At 36.0% G+C, this 27,510-nt stretch overlaps 1 protein-coding gene across 4 annotated transcripts in view; it reads right to left on the reverse strand.

Annotated features, from left to right (window-relative positions):
* Positions 1-27,510, reverse strand: part of RAP1GDS1 (Rap1 GTPase-GDP dissociation stimulator 1) — an 88,696-nt gene that overhangs the window by 16,273 nt on the left and 44,913 nt on the right. For 3 of the 4 annotated variants that reach the window (XM_063310827.1, XM_063310828.1, XM_063310826.1), the window contains exons 4-7: positions 26,865-26,990; positions 12,376-12,522; positions 3,040-3,168; positions 761-886 (exon numbers count right to left, since the gene is read on the reverse strand). In XM_063310827.1, the coding sequence (XP_063166897.1) occupies positions 761-886; positions 3,040-3,168; positions 12,376-12,522; positions 26,865-26,990 (528 nt within the window). The remainder of the gene's footprint in view (positions 1-760; positions 887-3,039; positions 3,169-12,375; positions 12,523-26,864; positions 26,991-27,510) is intronic. The other variant, XM_063310829.1, reaches the window with a different exon arrangement.

Consider the following 27,510-nt stretch of genomic DNA (forward strand, 5'->3'; position numbering starts at 1 on the left):
TAATAGACTGCTCTTTTCAAACAGCTTTTATACACAAAACTTCCTAATATTCAACTGAGGTCTATCTTCTTGCAGTTTCTGCCCACTAAATCTTTGCCTAATTTCTGCTTCCCCAACTATTTGAAGATTGTGTCAGAAAATGCCTTCAGACCAGGTGTGTGATCAAATTCTGATTCTAAGGAGGGTGATCCAAATTACCATATGTGATAGGCAATAGGCTAAATTACCATAATTTAGTATAGATTCTTTCTGCAACAGAGATAAATAAAATTAACAACAGCAAGCTCTTATATATAAATGATCAATTACACTGTCTACTTTTCAATCTTTTTTGGAAATAAATGGTGCTGATCAACTAAGTAAACAAAAGGAATTACTGAATAAGTAAGACTTCAGTCCCATACAACTTAATAAGATAAAGTTTCATTGTAACAGGACAGATTTCATCCAGCTTCCTAAATTTAAGATAAAGCAAGCCCTACAAATTTAAGTTTAAAAGAGTTCTTTCAATCTCATATATGTGACTATACAAAAAAACATTTCCACTGTATGTCAAATGTTATATCCATCCTTTTTTCCTTAAATCACCAATTTAAGATGTGTATCTGTGTATATGCGCATTCATATACAGCTAAGTAAAAATTGGCTGTTACAGCTTCCATAGTGAGGTGCCTTACCAGCCAGCTTCACAAACAAGAAGTACAATTTAGGGAAATATCAATAGGTCATTCAGAAATAAAAGTGATACTCAAAGTCTCACCATTTTCAGCCAAAGGAGCCAAAACTTCAAAAATCATCTCCTTCTTATCATGTTCTATTTGCTTTTTAAAGAGCTTCACGAGTTCTTCTGCAATATTTGTGTAGGCAAACTGTTCTTTACTTGATTCTGTAAAATCAAAAAGTAAGAAGCTAAGTGCATAAAGGAACAAAAATCAAATGGCAGAATTATTTTCTTTTCAGTTTCTTAACAGGTTACACAATGCAATGATTAATTGAGCTAATTGAATTCACTGACAGGAGTAATACGCTCCTCTACTTAAAAGTGTCGGTAAATGAAAAGAAAAGCGTCTAGGAAAATTAAGACCTGGTGACCTGAATTATTAACAATTGTTTGAAACTGCACCCAGTGAAATATGAATATACCCACAACAAGAGTAAATTAGCCTTTGGCTGCCATCAGGCAAATAGAGAAAACTACCCAGTGTGTAATGACTGTATTACTCTGTCTGCCATTAAGGTCGATTCATACGTAATTATAGTAGAAATCTCTTTAATGGAGAGTAGTATACAGAACAGTGAAAAAAAGTTATGAATGAAAGTTCCCGCATTTTCCCTCAATTAAACAACCCAATGAGTACAATTCCCGCTCCCTCTCTCAGGCATGCAGCCTCCCTCTTCATGCCAGTCAGTTCAGCTTCACACAGATGTGTTTGGCAGCTTGACCTTGGATACCAGAGATAGTCCAAACAAGATGTTTTCACACTCCTGGCATGTTCCCCCTCCCAACTCCACTGACCCGCAAGTCCCAACCTGTGTTAGGTCCATTCATACATGTGAGTCCAATCAGATATTCTGGGAATGTTTGATCAGGGAGCACGACACAGTGAGTGTACTGATCACCAGTTGCCAAAATTAAAGGTCAGGTCCATTGCCGTACCATTTTCATGGCTTTAAGCTGGTGAAATTTGTTCCGGCATTTCAAAACAGCAACATCTAGGTACTCTGCTAGAGCTGCTTTGTCTACTGACCTAAAGCACAGAGGCAGTATTTGAGCTTACTGACCTCTCTCACACATTTTAGGGGGGTAAGGCAACCAACGTAAATTGGTAAATATTTTCACTATCATAGCTGGTGTAAATATTTAGCTGACTAAAATTTTTAAGGCCTAGACAGAAGATGACTGCAGCAAAGAAGATTTGAGCAACAGATACAGAAGGAAAGAATGGAATTTGTTAGAATTATATATTGCCTTACAGCTTACATATGGAACTCCTACATTTTTATTCCTACAACAGCTCTCCTATAAGGAAGGCTGGGTTGGGAGCAGGTGACTGGCCCAGTCACCGAATATATTCCTGTGCTTAAGGGTAGACTTTGACCTGGGTCTTCTCACTCCCAGACCAGAATCTTAAGTACTGTGCGACATTGGCTACCATTTTGCTGTGAGATGAGGAAGCCAAGGATGCTGCAAAGCATAGGAGAGATAATTACAAAACAGGAGAGAAATATGTGCACCCTGCAACTTAATAAATGCAGGGCTTTCACACTTAAGTTTCATCAAAATTTTCTTCTTTGAAAAAAATTCCAAAAGTAATTTCTCTTTCATCACACAGTATGTGAATCAATACAACAAATGTATATTTCCCCCCACATGTCATTAAATATAAATAACAGGTAACAAGTGAGGAATATAATCACCAACATTACCCTGCCCTTGCCCACTGTAATACTCTGAAATGTCCTTTCATTTCTTGTTTCCTCAAGTTTTTCTATCAAACATTGGTCCATTGATTGAAGAAGGCTGATGACTGTCCCATTCCACACTTGCATGCAATGCTCTTCTAAGTACTCTATATAATTGTAGAATCATGTAAATTCCTAACTGCACAAATCTGCACTCTTGCTTTTCCTTATGACATCATTCTCTTACCCTGTGCACAATAATTTTATTGAATAGTGAGTAGAACAGGAATCTATATGTCAATAGAAAGGAAGCGACAAGAAAATTTAAATGTATTTTTAAGTCATTTGTGTAAAAAATTTAAAAGTATTTTTAAGTCATTTGTGTAAAAAAACACAAATGACTTAAAAATACTTAAAATGTTGATATAGAGTAAGGGATTAAATATGGAAATTGTACATTCTTGTTGAAAGTCGGAAATCACTTTACGTAATCTACAAAATTATTTTTTCTTGTGTTTTGCATTTTTTTAGTTTTTAGTTTTTTGTAGTTTTTATCTTTCTTTCAAACTTAATAAAATTCTTATTTAAAAAAAATACTTAAAATGTTGCAGTTGCATGTTGCACCCCAAAACTTACCAAGTTCTGCTAAATTTCCAAACGCAACAAGGCACATTTCAGTCAAAGCCAAATTTTGGCAATGAATGCCCAACAATTTCACTAATGTAGGGATAACTCCCATGTTGATGAGCTGAGATTGCAGGGTATCTAAACACAAAAAGACAAACAGAAAGACAAACATCCTTAAGTTAGAGTTTCACTTTGCAATGTCACCTCCAATAACTGGCTCCTTAATTATTGTCCAGTATCAGCAACATGGCATTGAGGCAACTGCAACTTATTATTTATCTTCCTTGTTCTTCAGATGTCTGCTTAGCATTCAGAGCTATCATGGAAGGAAAGAAAGAGTTCTATGCATGAGAGAAACTACCTCTCAGCATTTTTACCCAATAAACTTATGTTAGTTTTGTATAATTTTAATTACATAGTGAAGAATGTCCCCAAATCCTGGAAAAGGTAATTTACGAAGGTGTCCTTGCCTTTTATAACAAAAGTACAATTATCGTGGTTATTTTGGAAATACTATTCATTCTAGAGCCCCAGGCAACACATTTATTAACAAGTAGGTAAGAAGGATTTTTTACTGTCAACAATCCACCAGTTTCTGCACATGCAAGTTTTTAAGCATTGTATATTAACACTGGGTTGGATCTAGATTGTAGCTATTCTTCAAGCAGGCTCAGTGAAAGCAGTGGGATAACACAAATCACCTCCTACTGATGGTAATGTGATTATTATATAGTCAACTACATCCAACCCATAGTTTTCAATTGCTCATTTAGCTTTTAAGTTGCTGTGAGCATGGATCCTGACCCAAACTATTATTGGTGCAGGTAAAAAAATTAATCCATTGCAATTTAGATATGAGGAAAAAAAGAGGAGAGGACCCTATCTCCACATGTATACTGGAAGATAATAGAGATGAGGACTGAGATTTTTTATTACCTATTTTCCAGCCAGCTGAATGCCTGCATATAGTATGTGGGTGACAAGGTGAAAGACCAGTCTTCTCTGATGGAGGTGAACTTTGTCACAAATAAAACAAGCAAGGTGTGAACTTCTAAGTGTTGGTAAACTACAAATCCTAGTAACATGAGAAATTTAACAAATTTCTATTTAGGGGTTTCCAAATCTCCTTCTAAACTATTGAAAATATAGATCTCAGTATTTCAAATAACTGAGTATGTCTATATTCAGCATAATTGAATTAGAACCACATTAACCCTATGATAAAAAACTGTTATCCATCACCACATACTTTTTGAAAGCACTTTCTAATTTTGTATGAGAGAGTCTGTTTAGTAAAAATGATTATCCATAGGAATATGTGAAAAGCAATCTTCCCCACACATTTTTTTGCTTAAAAAGAGTAGCTGGGATTGGAGATATGTAACTGCAAATAATGTTAGATTCCAGCTTGGCACATGGTCAATGGCCATGGATAGTAAGAGTGATAGGCCAAGAGTAACTGTAGGTTTGCAGCTCCCACCTCCTTCAGTAGTAAGTTAGGGAAGCAAAGACAAAGATTTTTATGGGCAAACAAGTAATCACTACACAAATTGCAAGATATTCAAGAAAAAAAGTTCATCAAAGAACAAGAATGGAAGATGCAAGGAAAATTCTATGCTGTACCACTGGGGTGATGCTATCTTTAGGCAAATTTATAGTATCTGTAAGTAAACATTTTTACTTCACATTTTTTGTAGTCCCTAATTATCAATTGAGATATACTACTCAGTTTTTAAAAGTTAAAACAAAGATTATAGTCCATGATGTCTGGGAAACACCAGTTGAGGATAATATAGTTTTGCTTATTATTTTCTTATCTTAAAACATGAACACCGTTTTATGTAGGACAACCTTACCTTTTCAATAAATAGAAATGTTGAAGTGGTTACTTTTTTCTGAACCAGCTGAACGTACAGATCTGTCCTGGGCATTAAAAACACCACCACTAACTACCCATAACGTATAACTCCCCAGACCAGCCCAAGAATCTGGAATAGGTATAAATACAAGGTCTATATAGCTAATGGGCTTGCTTCTGGCCTGAATAGTCTGACAACCACAGAGCAACAGAACTTTTGAAAAACTTGAGGAGCAAGTTAAACTTTTATTGTAAACCGCCCAGAGTCCCTCCTTGGGAGGGAGATGGGCAGTGATAAAGTTTGATAAATAAATAAATAAACTAAATAAACTCAGCAGGAACTATGCTGTTGACACCCATCATGGATTGCACTCAAATTCAGACACTTATCTGAAACAAAGAGAAGAGAATTTGCCTTTTTAAAAGCTATTTAGTCTGTTAATCCCTTATTATTTATTCTGGCTAACAGAAGCTTTCCAGAGGTAGATTCATACAACTCACAGTAAGTCCCACAATTCAGTGGAATTTGCTTCTGAGAAGGCAGATATGAATTGCATTGTAAAATAACTTGTGTTCATATTATATGATCACCTTAAATTACTTGGATTAAGAAGAGTAATTCTTTCACTTAATGAAATGTATGGTAACTATAGTTTTTGCCAACAGCAGAAAATTACAAACATGATTACAGTGTTTGATTCAGCTGTAGAAAATCAAAATGAAAGGCCACTCACTGGCATTATTTATGAGCAGGACTTCCACAGACCTCACCATTATGAAACTGACAAAGTAAAGTTTTAGGCAAGGACATAATCCCCGTAGCATATATTTTAGAGATAACTGTATTTCTACTGTACATGTGTAGGTAAGTCAACATCCATTCTCCTTTAACTTGGAACTCTTCCTGCAAATTTGGGATCATAAATTATGGTTCTATGATAAAGAACAAAATGGCAGAAAACATAATACAGAGCAAGCAGAATGAATAAGGAATTCACATTATAGCTGTTTTCATACTGCAAGGGGAGACAATTCACAACTTGCAGGCATGGGGAGAGCGGGGAGAGGTGATGGAACTTGTGTCACAATGCTATGGTGCAAACTTTACCCTTATGCATGAGTATGCAATGCCACAATGCAAGTATGAAAAAGCACAGCTTCTATTGTGATATCAAGATGCATGCTTCATCATTTGGGGATCATCATGTAAGGACAGAGACCCACGTTTTCAGGATTCAGGACTTTTGTGATTATCAGAGATCAAGAACTGTGTTGCTAAAATGTCATCCCACTGAAAAATAAAGGTGCAATTTTGCAGTATATAAAATTGATGGAGAACCCTTAGAAATGCATAACACATCTAAAAAACTGTCCATAAATCCGTTATTCCTCCACTTACATAGCCTCATCCGTCTGTTATGATATCATGACTCATCCTTTGTGGCCCTTAGTCGGTGAAAAAAAAAAAGAATTTCATTCACAACCAAAGTATTGCTAAAGACTCCACTGAGTCACGCTCGGCTCCATATTTTCTCAGTAATACAGAAGCTGTTTGATATTGTTTTTTTCTAGGATTTTTAAAAACTTCCCTGTCTAATCAACAGCATTGGGATTTTCTAGTAGTTTTCTATACAAATACTAACTAGGTCCAACACTACTTAGATCTTTCAAGATCAGCTGGGTGCTGCAGAGTAACAGCTTAGAATAGGATTTATTATACAGTTCCAGTAGTCTGATTTCATTAGCTCAATTAAGTCTTCACTGTAATGTAAATATAAAGTAATGCTGTAATGCAAAATGTATCCTAAAACTTGAACAATCAGACAAATACAATGTTGCTTTAAAGTCATATCTAAAAGTGAAACCTAGGGTACTTCTTTGAATTTCACTGGTTCCATATTCTTCAAGTCACATACAAAAAAACTGCCAAATGCAATTAAAGATAATATTCTAAATAAAGGTAGTCCTCACTTACCAACAGCAACTGGGACTGGCAACTCTGTTGCTAAGCAATGCAATCATTAAGTGAAACATCACATGACCCTGCTGGACTTATGATGTCAGTTCTGCCATGGTTGTTAAGCAAATCACCACAGGTTGTTAAGTGCTACATCATGTGACCATGACTTGCAAGTTCCTGCTGGCTTCCCCATTGACTTTGCTTGTTGGAAGCCAGCTGTATAGGTCACGGTGATCACATGACCATGGGATGCTGCAATCATCATAAATGCATGCCTGTTGCTAAGTGCCTGAATTGTGATCATGCGGATACTGCAACTGCCACAAGTTCTGACCACGGGTCGTAAACCTACTTTTTCAGTGCTGTCATAACTTTGAACAGTCACTGAATGAGGCAGTCGGTAAGTGAGGACTACTTGTACTTCAGTATAGCCTACGCTATTACATCAGTAACTTAAATATTGAATATCAAGTAATGGAATAATATTAACAAAGGATAACAAAATGTACAAATTCCAAGTAAACTTTCTGAATCTCAGTAATACTCATTAGATCATATTACATAATCTGCTTCCATTTACAACATAATTCTAGCTGCCATTGGAAATAGCTTTTAAACAGCAGTTAACAAGTCGAAAGCCATGGTAGATGAAATAATTATCAGAGTAGAATATTGATCATCTTTCTTTTTTTTTTTTTTTGCTTATGTAAGATTTTAAAGAACCAAGAGAAATGTAAAAAGGTAAGATACAAACCAACCAAGGCAATATATGCAGGTTGCATATATCAAGAGAGCTTAGGAAGGTTCAATACTTTTATACTCTGCTATTAAGATGATCCTTCCCAGTTATCACCCTGAAGCAGAGAAGTCAATGGCTTCAATGACTTTGAGAGTGATGACAAAATAGGTGGGATAAGGGCAATATAACATAAGGTCAATAGATGAGGGTAAAATTATGAGTAACTCACCATAGGGATAATAGTTTGACAGATATGAAGATAGTAAGCCCATTTGAAGGAAAAACTCCAAAATCAAACCCAGAAGATGGCAACTGAACTTCCACAAGCAGATTTGGCCATAAGGAAATGAAATGAGGTTAATGAAGCTGCCAATATTGAAAGAAGAGTTTTACGAAGGCATATACAACCGAAATGTGGAGTCTGAGAAACATGAACCAAAGAAAACTTGGAATTGTCAAACTAGAAATGAAGAATAAATGGGCTACTTTAAATCATATGATTACATAATAATAAATGGGAGACCATACAAAAGGATGAAATAGCAATGATACTCAAAAAGAACATTGTTAAGTATATGTTTAGCCATAACTGTCAAGCTCTTGGTACCAACTCAACAGAAATTAAGGTTCCCATCAAATCTTTTTTTTTTTTTTAACAAGAGTTACTGAAAGGAGAAGGAGAAACAGAAATTTCAACAACTAGATTACTTTCACTTTAGAACCTAATTCATCTTTCAGTTCATTAGGGCAAAAACTTTCTCAGCCTAATGAAATTCTTATGATCTGGCAAACTAGATGCTCCTTTCCCAGATAACTGAAGAATATGAAGAAAGATTCAACCTCCTGAATCTTTCAGACTTAGAACAAACTATTATCATGACTCAATAAAGAACAGGATATCAATTAAGAAAAATCCAAACGGCTTTTAGAACAAGCCATCATTGGAAAGATTCAACACTACATAATGGAAGAATGGTTGGTGAAGATGATGGTACTCGTGGAGGTGGCTAAATTAACCTCTTTGATCAGAGAAAAAAACAGTATTTACATTAATGGCTGACTGGAAACCCCTTATAGACTTTTTGCATTAAACGGTAAAAAAATGCACTTATGATTTGTGGTTTTGGTGATTAGGGAAAAAAAACTGGATAATTGAAAAAACAGCTTTTTTTGCAATCATAGAGTAAGAGATAATTTTGTAATTGTATCTATATTTGCTGCAAAGGAATTTGGAAGCTTCTTTCTTTTCTTTCTTCTATTTATTAGTCTTAGTTTTTATTGTCTTTGTAAAACTCTTAATAAAAAATTTATAGAACAAGCTATCATGAGAGGCAAGGAAAGACAGGTAAGAACTCTGGGCAACAAGAAATATGTGTCATGTTTTGTTTTCTTTGGCTACAAAATAGATAAGATGGATAAGAAGTAAAGAGAAGATTATCCTTGTGACAAAGGCAAATTTTGGCAATTTCCATGACAACGAAGGTCACAGTAAAGAAATGTTCTTTCTAATAAAAAGGTATGACTGAACGATGAATATTGAGAAATAAGAGGAAAAAATAGACACTTTAAAATTATGGATGTGGAGATCACTACCAAAAATAATATTGGTACCAATCAGAGGGTCTTGCAGTGATGAAAGAAAGACTGACTGCTTTGCTGAGGCAATAACTGGCAAGTAGAAGCTCACATATTTTGAGCATTGATGCAAATGAAAAAGAGTAAGAAAAAACTACTATGCTTGGCAAGTTTGAGAAAAGTTAGAAAAAAGGGAAGTCAAGAGATAAGGTCGAGGTATGGGATCAAGGAGATCACTTGAATGTCCTTGGAAGACATAAAGATTATTGTCAGAAATAGGTCAAAATGGTAAACATTTATCACTAGAGGTTGGTTCCAAGTCAATGGTACCGAAGTTGGCTTTAAATAGCAAGGAAGGAAAAGACTAAATTTGACAGACTGAATTTTAATGTAACATCAGTTAGAAGTACAATGTAAAAATTGCTTTTTAAACACACACACACACAACTGGTTTAAAGACAGTTACTTGTCCAAAGCAGTGAGGCATCTAGGTTTCCTAACTTCAAACTATTTTATAGGTTTATTTATTTCAGATTCTTGAAAAAATATAGCTAAGATATAAAATTTCCTTGTTTAATTTTCAGCCAGCTATTCAAACCTTTTTCCAAGAACCTCTACCCAATTTCTTTGTCACTCTCCAGTTCTTTCATTCTTTTTTCCTCCTTCCATTCAATTTAATATCCAAATACCTATAAACCTTATGATGCCAAGTTTGAGAATAATCTGTGAAGAATAAATAAAAGTTCAGAGTTGCATTTCTGAAGGTGCACATTCAGCCACAGACACACACTTTATAGCTCACAAAAACAACCATTCTTATTACATAGCAAGTTTTTGCAAAGTGAATAAATGTTTTTGTAAGGATACTCAATGCCTACACAAAGAGCTCAACTGATCTTCTCCCTTATGGTATTACCTTCTTCACTCTCAGGAAATGAATGTGGTTGTGCTGAAATGAAGGATGCCAAACAACTGCACACCTGAGTTTTATTTATATATTTATTGATTCATACCTACATTTCTACTTAATGAATCCTTGCTATGCCTAAGAATTTTTTAAAAGTCTCAAAACATACATTAAAATTAATACTAAATTCATTATTACTTTTTGCCAAGTCTGGTGAAAGTGTTGCATCTTTACAGATTTTCTGTATGCTGAGAGAATGAGGGCCAAATTCAGCTCTTGAGGAAGTGCATTCAATAGCCCAAGTGTATTGCAGAATTCCCCTGCACCAGCTAAGCAATGGGACTGCTTCAGAAGGGATTCTCCTGCAACAGTGTGCATATACAGAGCCCAAAAGACTTTTAAGGCCTGAAACGTTCATACAAATACAAATACAATTACCTTAGATTATGCTCAGGAAGCACGGGACAATCAGTGCAAAACTTCTGGATCCCTGTACCTTGTATAGGTTAGTAGCCTAGCTTTTATGTTTTACATCAAATGCAAATTCCAGACACATTTCAAAGGACACTCTATGAATAGCTTCTTGTGAGATGACCAGCTTAAAAGATTAGATATAACCATGGATTGCTGTTGCCAAATCTGACCAGTTCAGGAAGAAACACAGCTGGCATGCCAGCCATAATTGTGCAAACTCTGCTCCTTTACCATGGTTGTGACATGTGATTCCAGTGACAGCTGGTGATGATTAGACAGAGCTTTCACATTGTGGACTTACTGCAGCAATGGAAGAAGGCTCCAAGTATGGAAGTCTCACTGGTTCCTAACTTTGCAATACATAATTGTACCAGGATAAAGCAGTATACCCCGTGTAAAAGGAAGAATTTTTACCATAAGGAGCATTTTCAGATTTTCAACATTTTCAAATTTTCTAAGTGTGCCTTGCCACAGAAACATTAAGAAAACATACACAGTCAAGTGTAGACTTTTCCTAATTATGCTAATTGATATAGTTGGAGACTCTACATCCACTAGAGGACTTTCTCTGAAATGTTCCTCTTGCATGGAATGAGCAGTTCACTTAGTATTATCTTGTGAGGACTGCTCAAAAGCTATTTCTCTGGGAATTTATATTATAATCACTTCATTCAGAAAAGCTCTTGTAGATGACTAAGCAAAATGAATATAACAATGATCCTCAGATTTGGGGTGAGACAGAAAGCAAACTCACTTGGGCCATCCAATCAGCCTGAATAGAAATAATGGATCTCTCTTATTCAAGGGAAGTTCAAGAAAATCCACTCAGTTACTTCAGCATGAAGAAACATTTAAATTGAAACAATGTTACAGGTAGAAAATGTGTGAATGAGAAGAGTTAACAGAATGAGAAATGGCAGACTGGGACACCATACCTAGAATGAAGGGTATAGCAAAGAAGAAAATTTGTTATAACCTTAAGGGGAAAACAACATATTATTATAAATATTCACCTTCTCTCCATATAAGCATGTTCCCAGTACATAGACACCAACTATAGGCTGATTTGGTTCGTAATGATTCCTGGCATCATCTATGAAACTGAGAAAGGGTATCAAAGATGTGTATCTGTCCTTTATTTCTCTCCTCCTCAGGTGCCAATTTTGGCACAAGAGTCTTTTTAAACCCACCTTCTCCCTCCTTATGCCTGGAACAGGGACTCTAGTTTAAAAACGATCTGTAGATCTCTGTGCACCAATTAGCAGGGAGGGGAAGAATGAACAAAACTTATGTTTGGTCATTGCTCATCTAACACTTTGGGGCTTATGAAGTTTGGAGTCTACGTCCAACATGGGCAGAGTTTTACAGGGATGTACCACTGCTACCACCTCAAACCTGGATGTTCTTTTCCATGTTTTGGGATGGTAATAGTCTGAAGGACAATCACTGTTGGCCAAACCACTGCACAGGAAAAGCGCTCACTTGCCTATGCAGATTATCTATTTTAGCAACAGGATACTGCTTTGAAATCTTTCTTCCATGCACTCAAGCTACCACCTCCATTAAAATGAATGGGAGTACCTACTCTTCTAGAAACTCCCAGCACAGAGCAGCACATGGAAGTCTGAACTGGGACAGGTATGCATTTACTATTCTGATGATACATAACAATGTTGCAGTAATTTAATTAATAAAATCAAAAACACTATTTCACTTAAAATCAAAATAATTCCTTTTGATTTTTTAAATTTATAAACCTATGTTTATTTTTTTAATATGTGTGCATATAGATATAGATATATGTAAGACAGTTTTTTAGCATATTTGTTTACCATTCTCATTGCTATAGTTCACCAGCATGCCACAAAAGACAGTCAAGAGCTTCTCATTGGCTGGATCTGTTTTACTGCCCAGTGACCTTAAATGGTCTATTACAATCTGTGCCCCACCTGCATGGTCAACTGCGCTTCTGCCCTCATCTGTAAAACAAAGAGTCAAATTAAGAAATAAAATTAAAAAGGCACTTAAAAGTTCTAAACATAACAATAATCATAAAGAGAATTATGGTCTTGGATTATTAGTGCTATGGTAAATGTGTTTTGTAAGAATGCTTAATCAGGCTTTTACATATATCTATCTATGAAAAAGCTGCTTAGGAAAACTTCAGGAACCACAATCTCCTGGGAGAACACTTAGCTGTTCCAACAGTTTGTGCACTTTTCTTTTTGAGCAAATACATATACATTTACATGTTGACTTTTGTTCAGGATCTTGAGTCACAGCACCCTCCTCCCATTTTCCCCCCCAGAACAGCTCTGTGAAATAGGATGGGCTGAGTGAGCATGACTGGCTCAACAGTGAGTGTCCACAAGTGAGGGTAGAACCTGAGTCTCCCTGGTGCCAGTCCAACAACGTAATCAGTACATCTCACTGGCGCTTCTGAAGGCAGGGGATCAGGAAGGGGAATGAATCTCTTCCTTTACTAGGAAGCAAAATATAGAGTTGGGCCTCCTGAAAGGCTTATATTTTTCTTAAGTCACCTTGCATAGCTGTTTTATAGCAGAGCCACCTCTGGATTTTGGAAAGTCAATTATACTCAAATAATATTAACGTTTGTAGAGTCTGTGGTGTTCTCTGAGCTTGGCTGTTTATTTGCGTTTCATTACCCAACTAGGTAACATCATCAATGCTAATGAGTGTGGGGTTTGCTCCCTCTTTATATACAGTGGCTTGCCCTGCTAGTGTTGGTGGGGGTGTGCTTTTCTCTTTGGTTGTGCCTTGATTGGCGTATTTTTTTCTGCTTGTTTGTCTGGTGTTAATCTCTGCTTATCTGGGTGTTGGTTGTTGGAATTTTTGTTTCTTTCTTAGCTTTTTTATTGTCTCTTTGGAATGGTATGCAAATGTGGTTTATCTCTATGTGTCTATTGATGGCTGATATAAACAGGGAACAAACGAAGGACTCCACAGTTCAACTCCGAGCTACATATATTCTCTTCTATTGGAATATTAACATTTAACAAGATCTACCTAGCAAATAAAAAAAAAGGTAGGTCAATCAAGAAGAAAATAATTCCTGCAAAATCAGACAAGGCTAGTCCAGGAGATAAAATGATGTTTTGAAATATTGTTCCTTCATCAAAAAGTCTTGATGGGCTACACATGCATGGACACACAAACGAAAGCAGCTGCTTGAACCTGTATGCCTGTTATGTGAAAAAATGCTGATAAGGTTCATCACCAGGATCAGATGATCTGTGTTTAAATAATTAGCAGCTAAAAGGCAAAGACTGTTTTAAAATTATTTCTTTATTTTTTTATTTGACAACATTTGTATGCCTCCCCAATCTAAAAGACTCTGGTCAATATACAACATCAATACATTACAAACACTTTGAAAACAAAGATAAATTGATGGTTGCCACAATGCCTCAAAGAGGCTCAAAGGTCTGTTGAAACGAAATAATTGTTCAATGCCCTTCAAACCGTCAGAAGAGAAGATCCAGGCATATCTCTGGAACACCATATTTCATAATCAGGAGTCCACTTCTGAAAAGGCGTGCCTTCCAGCCCATACCTCTCTCAGCTCAAAGGGGATGGGGAGAGGGATCTTAAGCAAGCCCTCTCTAGATGTCCAGGTAGGACAGCCAGGATATTTAGTAAGGTGGCCCCTGATATATTCTTACATTATGCTGTACAGCACTTTATAGGTTATAACCAGAACTTTGAATTGGGCTTAGGAGCCTACTGGCAACAATGCAGCAACTGCAGAATAGGAATGACTCTACAAAAATGCATTTCTCCTACCAAAAGTCTGGTCACTGTTTTCTGAACCCATTGCTGCCTCTGGGTTGTCTTCAAAGGCAGCCCCATCTAGAACATACTGCAGCAATCCAATTATATGATGAGCAGGATGTGAGCTATCGCTGCCAGGGCTTCTCAGTCAAAGTAGGGCTTGACTGGGGCATGCGGAGGGGTGGGGATGGGGGGTGCATCTGGATTCAGGAGGAGGTTAAAGAAACCTAGAAGCAGACCAATGGTATTAGCCATTGTTTCCCAGTTTAGCCATTATGCTAAATCATAATTCCATGTACCAAACTCTGCAAAGAGCTTTTCAAACTATGATCTGATCCTAGTTTTCTGTCTGACTACAAGTGATTCAAAGTTAGTCTTCCGTTAACTTTGCTGAAACATATTCTAGAAATATAGTGAGTAAAATAATTTACGCATGGATCATATAACACAAATAAATGATACATTACTTGATTACCAGACTTTTTATGGACCATGTAACCTAAAGTAAATTATCACAATGTTTCCAATTTTTTTTGTAACATGAATTCAGGGAACCAAGATACTGAACATTAAATTTCTTTTTCCCAGACAATATAGTAGTGCCTTGCAAAAGAAAATATTGCAGCAAATCATTTAACGTATTCCACCAGGGGAAAAAAAAGAGATACTGTAAATACAGTAGAGTGTAGGGAATCTGTCATGAGTACTGATGGTGAGCAGGAGGGGGCCCCTATCCAGGGGGGAAAACACATGCGTAGTACTGAGGAGTTAAGCAGCCATTCACAGATCAGACCCGCCTTAACTTCTGGGGTTTATCTGTCTGGGTTTTTCCCACGCTTCTTCAGTTTGTTAGGATTTTCTGTCTAATGTAGCAGTAATAAAACACTAGAGACCTATTCCTTGTCTCAGCGTGGTTCCTGACTGTTAGGACAGAATCTCTGCAATGATTTTTGTGCATGAAAATTGTTATGAAAGGTAAGTGCTTGCCAATGTCATCAAAATCCACATGCATGTCCTCCCTTCCTAGAAGTAATTAATAAGTTTTGGGTTCAAGAGCTATGGTACACATATAAGCTCCAACACACAAGCAGTACATATGCACCCATACATTTTCCTCTCTAGAGCAGAAGATAGATAATCTGATTCCTGTATTATATTTGATTTTACAAAGGGTGCACCAAAATATCATTTTTTTCATCACCATATGTAAGGTACTTCCGTATCAAATAGTGTATAGAGATCCCGCTACAGATGAACTGGGGCAACCTCCCCCCAAAAAGTGAATGGCTCAGCCATGTCTGGCTGCAGCAAACACTTTGGGAATTAGTTGTTGGTTTTTAATGGAAAAAAAAAGATTACAAATTATCCAGCCTCAAGCTAATCTGTGCTTTGAAAAGGGAGCTGTAAAGATTTAATAGTAGTATGGAATTAAGAATATCATATACACTATTCTGGAGAAAGAATTGGATAAAAAATTGTCAAGCAAGCAAGCATTCCAGGAAACTAATGCAGTTTATATTACATCACACTGACATTCTGCAATCAGAAGCCATCAGAACACACACACACACACTTTTGTTACCATAAATAATCTGATCTTTCAGAGATTCCCTGCAATGCAGTTTGTGTATATGTAAAAATAAGCTGAAAAAAGCCAGGTGGGACACAGAAATTTACTGGGCTGTACATAAAGCATCCAGAGATTTTCTTATCATATGATATACAAATCTATACAAAAACAAATCAACTGCATATGGGATACAAAGACTAGGCAGGCTACATGGGATCTTATCATAAATAAGAGAATGTTGTTTGGGGACAATTTTCCCCTCTCCCCTCTAGCCGCCCTGAGCTGCCTCCTTCTTGCAGAGGCTGATCAGGTGATGTGAAGTGAATTTGCCAGCAGCACTGTTTATTTGCAGGACCTGTAGGGGAGGAAAACTCCACCAGTGCATTTTTGGATCCACTCAATTTAAATTTAATCAACATTAATTTGGGGAGGGGAACTGCCAGAGAAGCTGATTCTATGACTATGCTCCAGTAGTCTCCATCTCTCAAGAAAGGATAAACCACACTGTAAATTCAGGGTGTCACAGTTCTAATTACAGGCTGTCTCTTCATGTATGAAGTAGAGTACCAGAACTGTCTGCCAAATATACCCACCACATCCCAGTCAAAACAAGTTTGGAACATGCTGTTTTGTCTTATTCTCTGTTTGTCTGTTACCTTGTCAAGTTCAGCAGCGAAGTGAACTCCCACGTAAAACATTCCCAGTTTCTGTAATAAATTGGAAGGTGTTGTTGTCTTTTGAAATAGACTATAGTTTTTTAAAAAGCAAAAATGTGCTGCTCACTTGCAAACTTAAGGAACACACTCTCATCACACAGTTTGCATCATGACAGTTCTCCATAAGTCTTTATTAAAAACAACAAAAGCTGAAATGTATGCATGGTTCTGTTTGAGAGAGTAAGAAACACTAGACATAAACATATAACATTTACATACATCTAGTGGAAGTGGAGCCCAGCTTGGTGGCTGGCACCCTTAACCCGGCTGAACTTGAAAAGCCAAGCGAGTTGGATCTGTTTAATATTTGGATAGGAGATCACCAGGAAATCTGAGGCTGTAGGATAAATGGGGAAGTTAAAAAAAAATCCCAGAAATAATAAACTATTTCTGTATCACTGCCAACAAGAAAAAAGCAAAGGTTGTCTATGAAGCCACTAAATGTTGAGATGACTTAAAGGACACTTTACTTTATCAGGAAAGGAATTCATAACAGGTATATCGTGCAAAATCTAGTTATTTAGTCTTTCAGCTGTTCAAATCCTTTTCTTTAGCTTTTTACAACCTTAATTTTAAAATATTAAAAACAAAAAAATACATTAATAGTGGTGCAAGAAAATGTACAGAAGTCATTGTACATCATAGTGAGGCACTGTTGATACTACTTCAGCTTTACCTTTCTACAGTAAGACCTCAAATTCCTCCCTGCCACTCATTTTTCTCTGCAGAAAATCTAACACTGAAATGAAAGTGCCACATGACCTGCATTCCTAAGTGTCAAGAGCCGAACAAGTCAGTGAATCTGGGAATTTTCAATCTGTCTCAGCCCTAGGGTATGAAGGAAGATTCAATGAACAGTGAGAATATTTCCTGGTTTCTTCAATCGATTTCTATTTTCAATAATCAAAAAGGTAATTTGACTCAGAAAAGTATTGGCCAATAGTATCTTTTAATGAAATTCCTGCATAAGAACTGCTTCCTGGAAAAGTTCTAAACAATTTATCAAGAGTCTATTTTTACCTCAATATTTATGAAATGTTTAACCTTACTGAGCTATTGGGACAAATCTGTCCCTATACTGTTATTTTCTGCTTAGCAGATTTCCTTTCATTATTGCTTTCTGTCCAAAAGTGGAAAATTATACTATTAAAAAAAGCTATTGAAGTGCTTTACGGAATGCCTTTCACAGAATTAAACAAATTAGCTAAACAAAAGTTGGTGAAACTAATAAATCTCAACACTTTATTAAACAAAGCAGATTTTACAACCAGATTATTCCATTATTTTTATTCAGCAATCAAGACTTCTCTAAATAACAGTGGGAATTCTTTTTAGTGTCTTTGAGCCAGTATTGACTCCTGGGGACTGCCTGGACCCTGCGGTTTTCTTGGCAAGGTTTTTTGCAAGTGGTTTGCCATTGTCTCCTTCCTAGGGCTGAGAGAAAGTGACTGGCCTGAGGTCACCCAGCTGGCTTTGTATCTAAGGTGGGACTAGAACTAGTTAATCTCAAGACTGTTTTCCCTTATAATAACTGAAGCCATAGTGATGGCATTATAAGTAACTTTTATACAAGTAGGTCTCAATTAGTGCAGTTAATGAATCCCACAAATTGGTCGCATTATTCAAAGTGACATTTCTATGGGAAATAGGGTAATTGGTTCCAGCTTGATGGAAATAGGCAATTAAATTTTTAAAACATTTTTTATATGCTTTTTAACGAAATACTGTATAACAATAAAAGTGTATATCCAAACTATACCTGCTATTTCCTGTATTCTGCTGTAGTTCTTCAAAATGAACCTCTTCTTTTTTGAGCTTTCCTTGAACAGAACCTTCCTTTTCTCTACTTTGCACAAACGACGATTAGCATCTAGAATGGTAACTGTGCATGTTTGCCTCAACTGTACTCATGCTAGCCTTGCACTAACTGAATTTTGGCTTGCATTAAACGGGATCTGGTATGAATTTATAAATTGCACTAAATAGAATTTTGCACTATTTGAACTTGTACAAATTGCAACCTAGCTGTATATGAAATTAAAATTTGGACACTTACATCTACACTCATAAAGCGGGGCGGGGGGAGAGAGATCAAGTCCTGAAGATACTCAGTGATGTATCTCAACCCCCAATAAACCAAGCGTTATTGTTGATGTGCTGTCCCTGTGTCTGAAGACCATTAAGGCCTGGATGGGGTAGAACAGGCTTAGAGTCAGCCTTAGCAGGACCCAGTGGCTCTAGTTCATAGATCAGCTGTGTCTGAATATTTGCCATCTATAGTTTTCAATGGGTTACACTTCCCAAATGCAACGGGTGCGCAACTAGGGGGTCCCTCTGAACTCACAGCTTTTGCTGGAAGAGCAGCTGGAAGCCATCACCAGAAGGGCTTTTGCACAAATACATCTTGTGCACCAACTGTGCTTTTCCCAGTCCAGCATACGCTGGTCACAGTCACCCACGCCTACGTTACTTCTCATCTGGATTACTGTAATGCACTGTACATGGAGCTGCCCTTGAAAACCACTTGGATGATACACTAGACCAAAATGTGCCTGTGCAAACAGTTATGAGTTCAATTTGGTACAACCATATAACATCTCTGCTCTATGAGCTGCACTGGTTACCAGTGAGCTATTGAGTGCAATTTAAAGTACTGATTACCTATAAAGTATTACATGAATTGGGCCTGGTTATTTATGGGCCCACCTTTCTCCTATGACCAGGCAGGATGGGCATGTTTTGGTCCCCAAGTTTAAACAGTGCCATCTTGTGGAATCTCAGAGCCATGATATTCTGTCACTACCTCTACCCTCTGGAATATCATCCCCTCAGATATTCAACTGGCCCTAACTTTGAAAAGCCAGGTTTTTAAAGCTTGCATAAAGGACAGCAAACAGGCTAGAGAACAGTATGTTTGTGACCCTGACTGGTGGAGAATATTTTTCTCCCTAATGTGTTTTGTTGGTGCAGTTATATTGCTTTTTATGCTGTTTTAACTCTGTACATCACCTAAAGTCTTTGGATTCGGTAGCCTAAAAATTCTAAGTAACTAATATCTTGTCAAATGTATACCATGTATACAAACTATTGAGCCCATTCACAGTGGCCACTTTTTGATACTTCACTGTGAATTTTTTGAGTTTTGACTATAGAATCGTAAATCACTGTACTTGATGAAAGTGTTTTTTCTTTTTATAGGACAGTCATTAAGTGATAGGACATTACTGTATTGCTAAACTTGTTTCAAAATATTCACTGGATTTCACTTTAGAGACACGCCTGCCTATTTGGAATCTTTAGGTGCTCTGCATACCCTTTGCCTTGCAAACACCATGCCCATAACCATCTTACTGCAAATTATGGGAGTCCACCATATCTGAAGGACATTCAGGCTGGATAAAGCTGGTTTAAGAATTCCGAGAGCAGTGACACAGTAAGAATATAATCTCCTCTTTCTTGGATATATTTTGACCCAGATTCTAAAGTGCTAGCTGCTTATCAATATCTAGCTTAAATTAAAATGGCTGAAGGTGAATCCATATAAAAGTAAAGCAATGATAGTCAACAGCCTGGAATTCAGGCAGCAAGCTGGTTTATTTGACAAACATATTAGAAATTCTTCACTGACTTAACTATTTTGCTGCCATATAATCTACCATGGCAGACATAAAACTTGCTGAGCCAGAGAGGGTGGGTGTGGGTGTTTGTTTTTTATTGTAGCTGGAGCAAGGAACCATTTTATTGTCTTCCACTGTTGTAATGGAATGATAAGATAAACAACAGTGTCTGACCATTTTCTTATCATACAGTATAAACATTAAAATGTCAAGAAGTTCTTTATTGGAATTGCCAGTAGAAGATGTGTTTCAAAATATTTATTGATACATGGGTAATAAACTGTTCAAAAAGAAATTGTATGTGGTCTCTACCATTTTGCTGCCTCATTCAGTATGGGGCAATATATTACCACATTTAAAATCAAGCTGTGATCAGAAAAATCGTAATTTCATTGTTAAAAAAAGATGCAAAATTATTTGCAAAATTAATGTAGTATTTCATTGCTATCCTGGCAAAGAAATAAAATAATATTAACTGCCAACTGGATTTCTGAGGAGACCTTCCATTCACTATAGCCCAACAATTGCCAACAATATAATGTAGTGCTCCTATGCACCATGTCTATGAACTCCTAATTGTTATAGAACACTAATAATCTTATAAACTTGGACATTCATGAAGGGGTCTCTCATGCTAGATTTGAAAGAACAGAGCAATTATCAAGTATATAGAAATCAACTATTATTAACAACAAACCACTGAGGAAAATCTTATATGTGGGTAATAATGTAACTGAAGTTATTTAGTCACATTTATAATGCTTGAAGCACATTATTGTAGATGAACCAATTTAGATTTGTTAGAAGCAAAAAGTCTCTACCAGTATTTCCCTTACTCTCATTTTGTACAAATAAGGAAATAATATATTTTGCCTGAAGCATTCTTGAATTCCTACTGTTTATTCCCATCTGATATCATAATCCTGTGATATCCAAATATGCTTCTCTAGTGGTAATTAAAATATGCCTCTATAGCAGTCAGACAATACGGTATGACTCTATATGGAAATCAGCAGCAAAAAAACAGTAGCAAAAAAATAACCAAGAGCAAAGATGCAGATGTCATACCAGTATTTGTAAAAAAAAAAAAAAAAAAATCTGAAATCAAAGAATGTGTATGTTTTTATAAGTTAGTAAATATTGGTTTCATTGTAGACAGATATAATTATGAAACATAATTTAATTCTGCTTTATCTTGTAAGTTAACTGAGGTCTTGGTGAAATGTTACTCATACAATGAAGACCTAGTGGAGTATCCTACAGATTCCTTCCACTGGATGCCCATATGTTAGCTTAGATCAGCGATTCTCAAACATTTTGGTCTCAGGATCCCTTTACATTCTTAATAATGATTGAGGACCACAAGCAGCTTTAGTTTACGCAGGTTACATCTATTGATGTTTACTGTATTAGAAATTAAAACTGAGAAATTTTAAAATATTTATTTATTTGACTTTGAGGACCCCCTGAAAGGGTCTCAGGGACCCCCAGGAGTCCCCTGACCACATTTTGAGAACTGCTGGCCTAGAGGTGAAATCTACACACAAGATGGAATTTTGGCTCCAAGTGATCAGGATTCCAGATTGTATCTTAGTGGGAGGACTGACCCTGATTATGAAGAAATAAATGTAAGCAGCTTCTTCAAATGTAGATGCTGGAGGCAGGAACAGTAAACATAGCCAGCATCAGAACAGCAGGGTGCTCCTCACTTTCAATGAAATGCTTCACATGATCAATGAACTGCTTCATTCAGTTTTCCTACTGCATTCTAGGTATAAAACAGTATATAAAAAAGTCTGGGTCTTCTAAATATTTATGTCAATTTAGAAGATTTACAGATTTTTATTTATGTAAATTTTATGTCTGGATCTTCTAAATATTTACCAACCTCTTCCATTCATAAGAAACAAAATTATTTTAGCATGTATTTTTTATAGTTCCTTTCTTATGGCAAGATACAACCAAAAGTAAAGAAATATATTAATAAATTGCTGGGTATATACCTCTTGGCAGTGATATAGCAGTTATAAATTCTATTACTGTCTAAACTCCCTCTGATAATTACCTACTTCTGTGGCTGAATTTTTATTTATTTATTTATTGGCTTACATGACTTATTTGCTGCTTCAGTCATAGCTGACTGATGACTTGAAGACCTACAATCAGTAGTAATTTATTTCTTCATATAACAGGGCTTTTGCTTAAAAATTTATTAAAAGGCAGTATTTGTTTCCAATTAAATGTTGCAGTTTCAGGACAGCCCTGGATTTATAATAATATGATTCATAGAAAGCTGATTATATGCATTGTATCAATATATTATGAGGTATTTTAGGACCATTTCTGCATCTAATGTGTAAACACAGTATCTTGAGTCATGTCTGTTTGGAGTAGGACATTTAAACAGTTTGCAAATTTGAACCTGTAATATTTTTTAAAAATGAAAATGTAACTCTGATGTAGTTGAAATTTTAACAAGATTAACAATGTAAGAGAATGTAAAAATCACACACACATTCAAGTTAGTTTCTGTCTAAGGAATAAAGTTCTATACAGTATTGCATGTTTGTGTGTGTGTATGTATGTGTGTGCGTGTGTGCATGTATGTATGTGTGTATGTATGTGTGTGCATGTGTGTATGTATGTGTGTGTGTGTGTGTGTGTGTATAAATAAAAAGTTGGTTTTTGTCTAAGGCAGTGGGCTTTTTTCCAGGAATTATTTCAAGCATGAAATTTTTAATAAGATTATCTTAATGTAAGTCAGAAATCCAATGTAAATTCATGAAGAACCTTCTTTTAAATTTGTTCATTTAACTTATGAATTCATCTGAATAACATTTGTAAATGAATGGTTTATTCTTTGATTAAATGGTTAAATCTTACTCATTTAAGATAATGAAGGCAAATCCAGAACAATATACTGTTTTGGCTAGTGCTGCAACTTGTTTCCCACTCACAAAAAAGGAAAAAAAAGAGTTTTATTCAAAGATAGCTACTAACTCAAAACTGAATTATCTAAGATATACTGTGATTCATTTTAACTCCAGAGGCAACACATTGTCTTATCTTTAGGTCCTAGTTATGACAACTCTAATTGATTTAAGCTTTTATTTTATTAATCCACAGACTGTCTCATTCAGCATCAGCTAGACATTTCAGTATACAAGAATATTTGTGAAGCATGCAACAGTAGTCATGCCTTGAAGTTACAAAGACATGAAATAAAATATCCAATCTGGAACCTCAAAAGCATTGGGACCACAATTCTCAATCAGCTGTAATCCCCAACTATTTGGTGGACACAAAATCATGCTTCAACTATCCAATTAGTCTCTAAGGGTCATAATATTTCCAAGAAACTCAGCTGCAATGTGAAAGAAAAAATGCTGTTTTTTTCTCCTACTCTTAAAGAACTTACAATCCCTATTTCAAGAGCTATTCCTTAATTTAAACAAGAAAGACAGTAAAAGAAAATAATTATTTTAGGATTCCTTTCTCTGTTGTGATCAGTAGGCAGAGAAGAGGTGCCAGGAACAGAAGAGCAGGTTGCTGAGCAATCAGTGGTAAGAAGCTTGCAGAGCTAAAGCTTCTAAATGGAAGACATTTGTTTGTTTCATTTATTTCCTTTCTTGCCTCCAGGGATTTCAAGGCAGCATTCACAATTCCCCATGTTACAGCCACAACAATCCTTTGAATCATTATTAGGCAGAGGGATACGGTTCGCCTAAGATCATGGAGTAAGTTTCATGTTGCTGGGTGGGGATTTGAAAATGGATCACTCCAGTCCTAGTGCAGCCCTTAACCATAACAATACACTGTCTTTCTGAGCTTGTCCTTCTCCAGTGATGCTCTTAGAAGCTAGCAGAAAGCTCTCATCTGATTGATGCCCAATCATTATATTCAAGGTTTTATTTGGAACCGTAAATAGTAGTCAGAAGTTCATACTTTCAGAACAGATGTTCACATGCTGCAAGATGTATTTGTCAGCGCCCAATAAGACTCAGGTGGAACATGTAACTTCTGGGAAATGCCATTATAAGTCCCTTAATATATAATTATTTGAAATTCTGCCAGATTATCTAATACTGTTCATGGCTGCCTCAGAAGTAATATTCCACGTATCAACATGATTTACAAATTTATTTATTTATTTTCTATCCTGCCTTCATTATTTTTATAAATAACTCAAGGCGGCGAACATACCTAATACTCTTTCCTCCTCTTATTTTCCCCACAACAACCCCCCCATGAGGTGAGTTGAACTGGGAGAGAGTGGCCCAAGGTCACCCAGCCAGCTTTCAGGAGTTCTAAGGCAGGACTAGAACTCACAGTCTCCTGGCTTCTAACTTGTTGCCTTAACCACTAGACCAAATTGGCTCTCACACAAGTATAATTCTTTTCTTCTCAGGCATTAAATGTCAGGCCATTGAAAGAAGTTGACAAACTGGACATGAAGGGAACTCCCCTCCCTTGCTGTTCTCCTTCCAAGGAATGGCATTTAGTGCATATTATCTGTGATCCTATAATTACCAGTGGAAACACACCCTTTTTAAAACACCCAAACTAGCATTCATGGGTATATTTTGGGTGGCAAATTCTAAACTGCATGAATGTCTATGCACATTTATGTACAGCAAAGTAGAACTGGAGATGAAATGACATTAAAAAAACTATATACTGTGCCATATCTAGAGGTATATGGAGGTCATATCAATCATACATAATTTGAGATTGATATTACAAATGTATAACGTGAATGACCTCCCATCATTCCCAATAGAAAATATCTCTGAGCAGATCGGAATAATCTTTAGCCTTTCTGGATATTAAAATACATTAAAATTTCAATAAAAACAATCCATTTATGTTACTGACTTGATGTTTATGATTTGTCAATATTAATGGAATATGAATATTTCAAACAGGTTGCCTTTGCATTTTTAATAGTTGTCACATTGAAATAGATAAATTTATGTGCCATTCTCTAAAAAAAAGACTTTATTTCATTAGAACTATGCTGGTTATCCTCCTTCAGTTTCATTTCCATGGAACAATTGGACACATTGCCAAAAACTGTCATTTCAATGTTAAGAGAAACATTGAAAGAAGTTTCAGATCAAAGACTGATCAAGACTTGCAACCTGAATTAGGACGGGTATAAAATAGCAGGATTAGTTTAAGATTGCCTTCAAATCTTTAATGCATTAATCTATTCAGAAATATATCTCTGACCCTTCCCTGTCTTCTTTCTTTTCATGTGGAGCTCTTTACAATCTTCATTCAAGTTGATTTTCTTTTACTGTATTGTAATACCTAATGCATGAACTATCACATCACTGTGCTGTATATAGAAAAAATATGCAAAACAGTAAACCTGAGCATCAGCATTGGTCTAAAGTCCTTACAAAGGAAGCATATTAGCACTAGTACTCAACTGGAGTATGATCATTTATGCTAAAATAAAACATCCTGTTGATAAAATGTCAACTTTCCACTCAGAAATGGGTGTAAGAATTGATCCATTCAAAATTCCATTCATGGAAGAAGCCATGAAACATGTGCAAAATTGTCAATAAGGCAGCACTGATGAATCACAATAGAAAAGATAATTACTTGTTAGAATCAAAAAGAGATTAATATCATTGACAACATTTTGCTGTAGGTAAACTTAAAAACAAACTTGTAGTTCTCCTTAACTGTGCTTTGATATTGCTTACTACTATATGCACAAAAATGAAACATCTACAAATCATATAAAACTTCATATTTATAATTGTCAGCTTCCTATTAATAGACATTTTATATATGATCTCTACAGAATAAAATGCACTATTAATTTATCTAGAGAACCCAAAACTATTTAGAACTACAGTGTATTTAAGCTATGTAGAATTAATAATCTTGCTAATGAGCAAAATATTTGGATTTGTGAAATTCAGGATTCGTTGATAAAATGAAGCACTCAAGGGATTAGTACAAATTATGAATCCAAAATTTAGAATGAGTTTTAAAATAATGGGCCATTAAACTATAAGATTCCATTTTGCTCATAAAATATCTGTAGGAAATTAGTCATAGCACAAAACTGAGGGGAAATTATAGTAAAGCAGCAAAAGTTCACTGTATTCCATTTGAAGATTTGGTTGTTGTTCCATGCATTTCAACTAGACTGAACCTTCTGCTAAAAAAAAGCAGGACTGACAACAAAGTACATACAGAAATTCATAGAAGAATCTGGATTCATATTTTATAATATCAAATTCAGTGATCAGTGGGAACCTAAATATGGCAAACCATCCAGTTTTATTACTTGAGTTGGAGTAAAACTGCATTGTATAACTCTACTGATTTATCTATAGAAATAAAATTCCACTACAGAAAACTGTAAAACAAGCACACACACACCATAATTTGTCTACCTCTGTCCTCAAATCCTTATATTTGTCACAGACTTGACTGCTTCCATTTACAACAACAGAAACCAGTCATATAGGTTAAGCCTATTTGTGACAACACCAGCAAATGTCTCACAGAAATTTGCACAAGCCTCCCACAACTAACTAGAAATAAATAAATAAAAAGGCAGGCTTAAAAATAAAAAAAAATATTGATATTTGAAGACTTACGGCTGTCATAGCATATGTTGCCCAAGGCACGCCCTGTTTGAAGAAGCACTTCCTGATCTTTACAGTTTAAGAGCTGAACCAAAGGTGGGATCAAGCCAGCATCTACGCATGGATTCCTCATAAATTCTACAATCCAGAGAGAGAGAAATGAGGATTAATTAAAGGCTATTTCTTGAGAATTGATTATTGGTAAAAACAAAACAGCTGTTCTTTTAAGATGAAGTTCAAAAGTTAAAACATTTTAACTTTTACTATGAGATTCTCATGTTTAGACAAAAACATTTTTTTTCTTCTTAGTGTTTTTCCTGGAGGTGCAGGGTCCACTTTTTTCCGATCAACCAAATGTTGATCCATTGGTTGTGACAGGAATTGACCGACCAGCTTGTTGCCTGAGCCTGACATTGTAGGCTGAGAGAGACTGGCCCAAAGTCACCCAGCTGGCTTTCATACCTAAGGCTGGACCAGAACTCACAGTCTCCTGCTTCCTAGCCAGGAGCTTTAACCACTAGACCAAATTGGCTCTCTCTCGCTCTCTCTCTCTTTTTTGTTCAGACAAAATATTCAGACAAAATGACGATTTCTTATTCCTTGTTCATATCCACAAATCCTGAAATCCTGTTCATCCCATTACTTTCAGTGAGTCTAA

Source organism: Candoia aspera, chromosome 8 (genome assembly GCF_035149785.1).
Source record: "Candoia aspera isolate rCanAsp1 chromosome 8, rCanAsp1.hap2, whole genome shotgun sequence".
NCBI lineage: Eukaryota > Metazoa > Chordata > Lepidosauria > Squamata > Boidae > Candoia > Candoia aspera.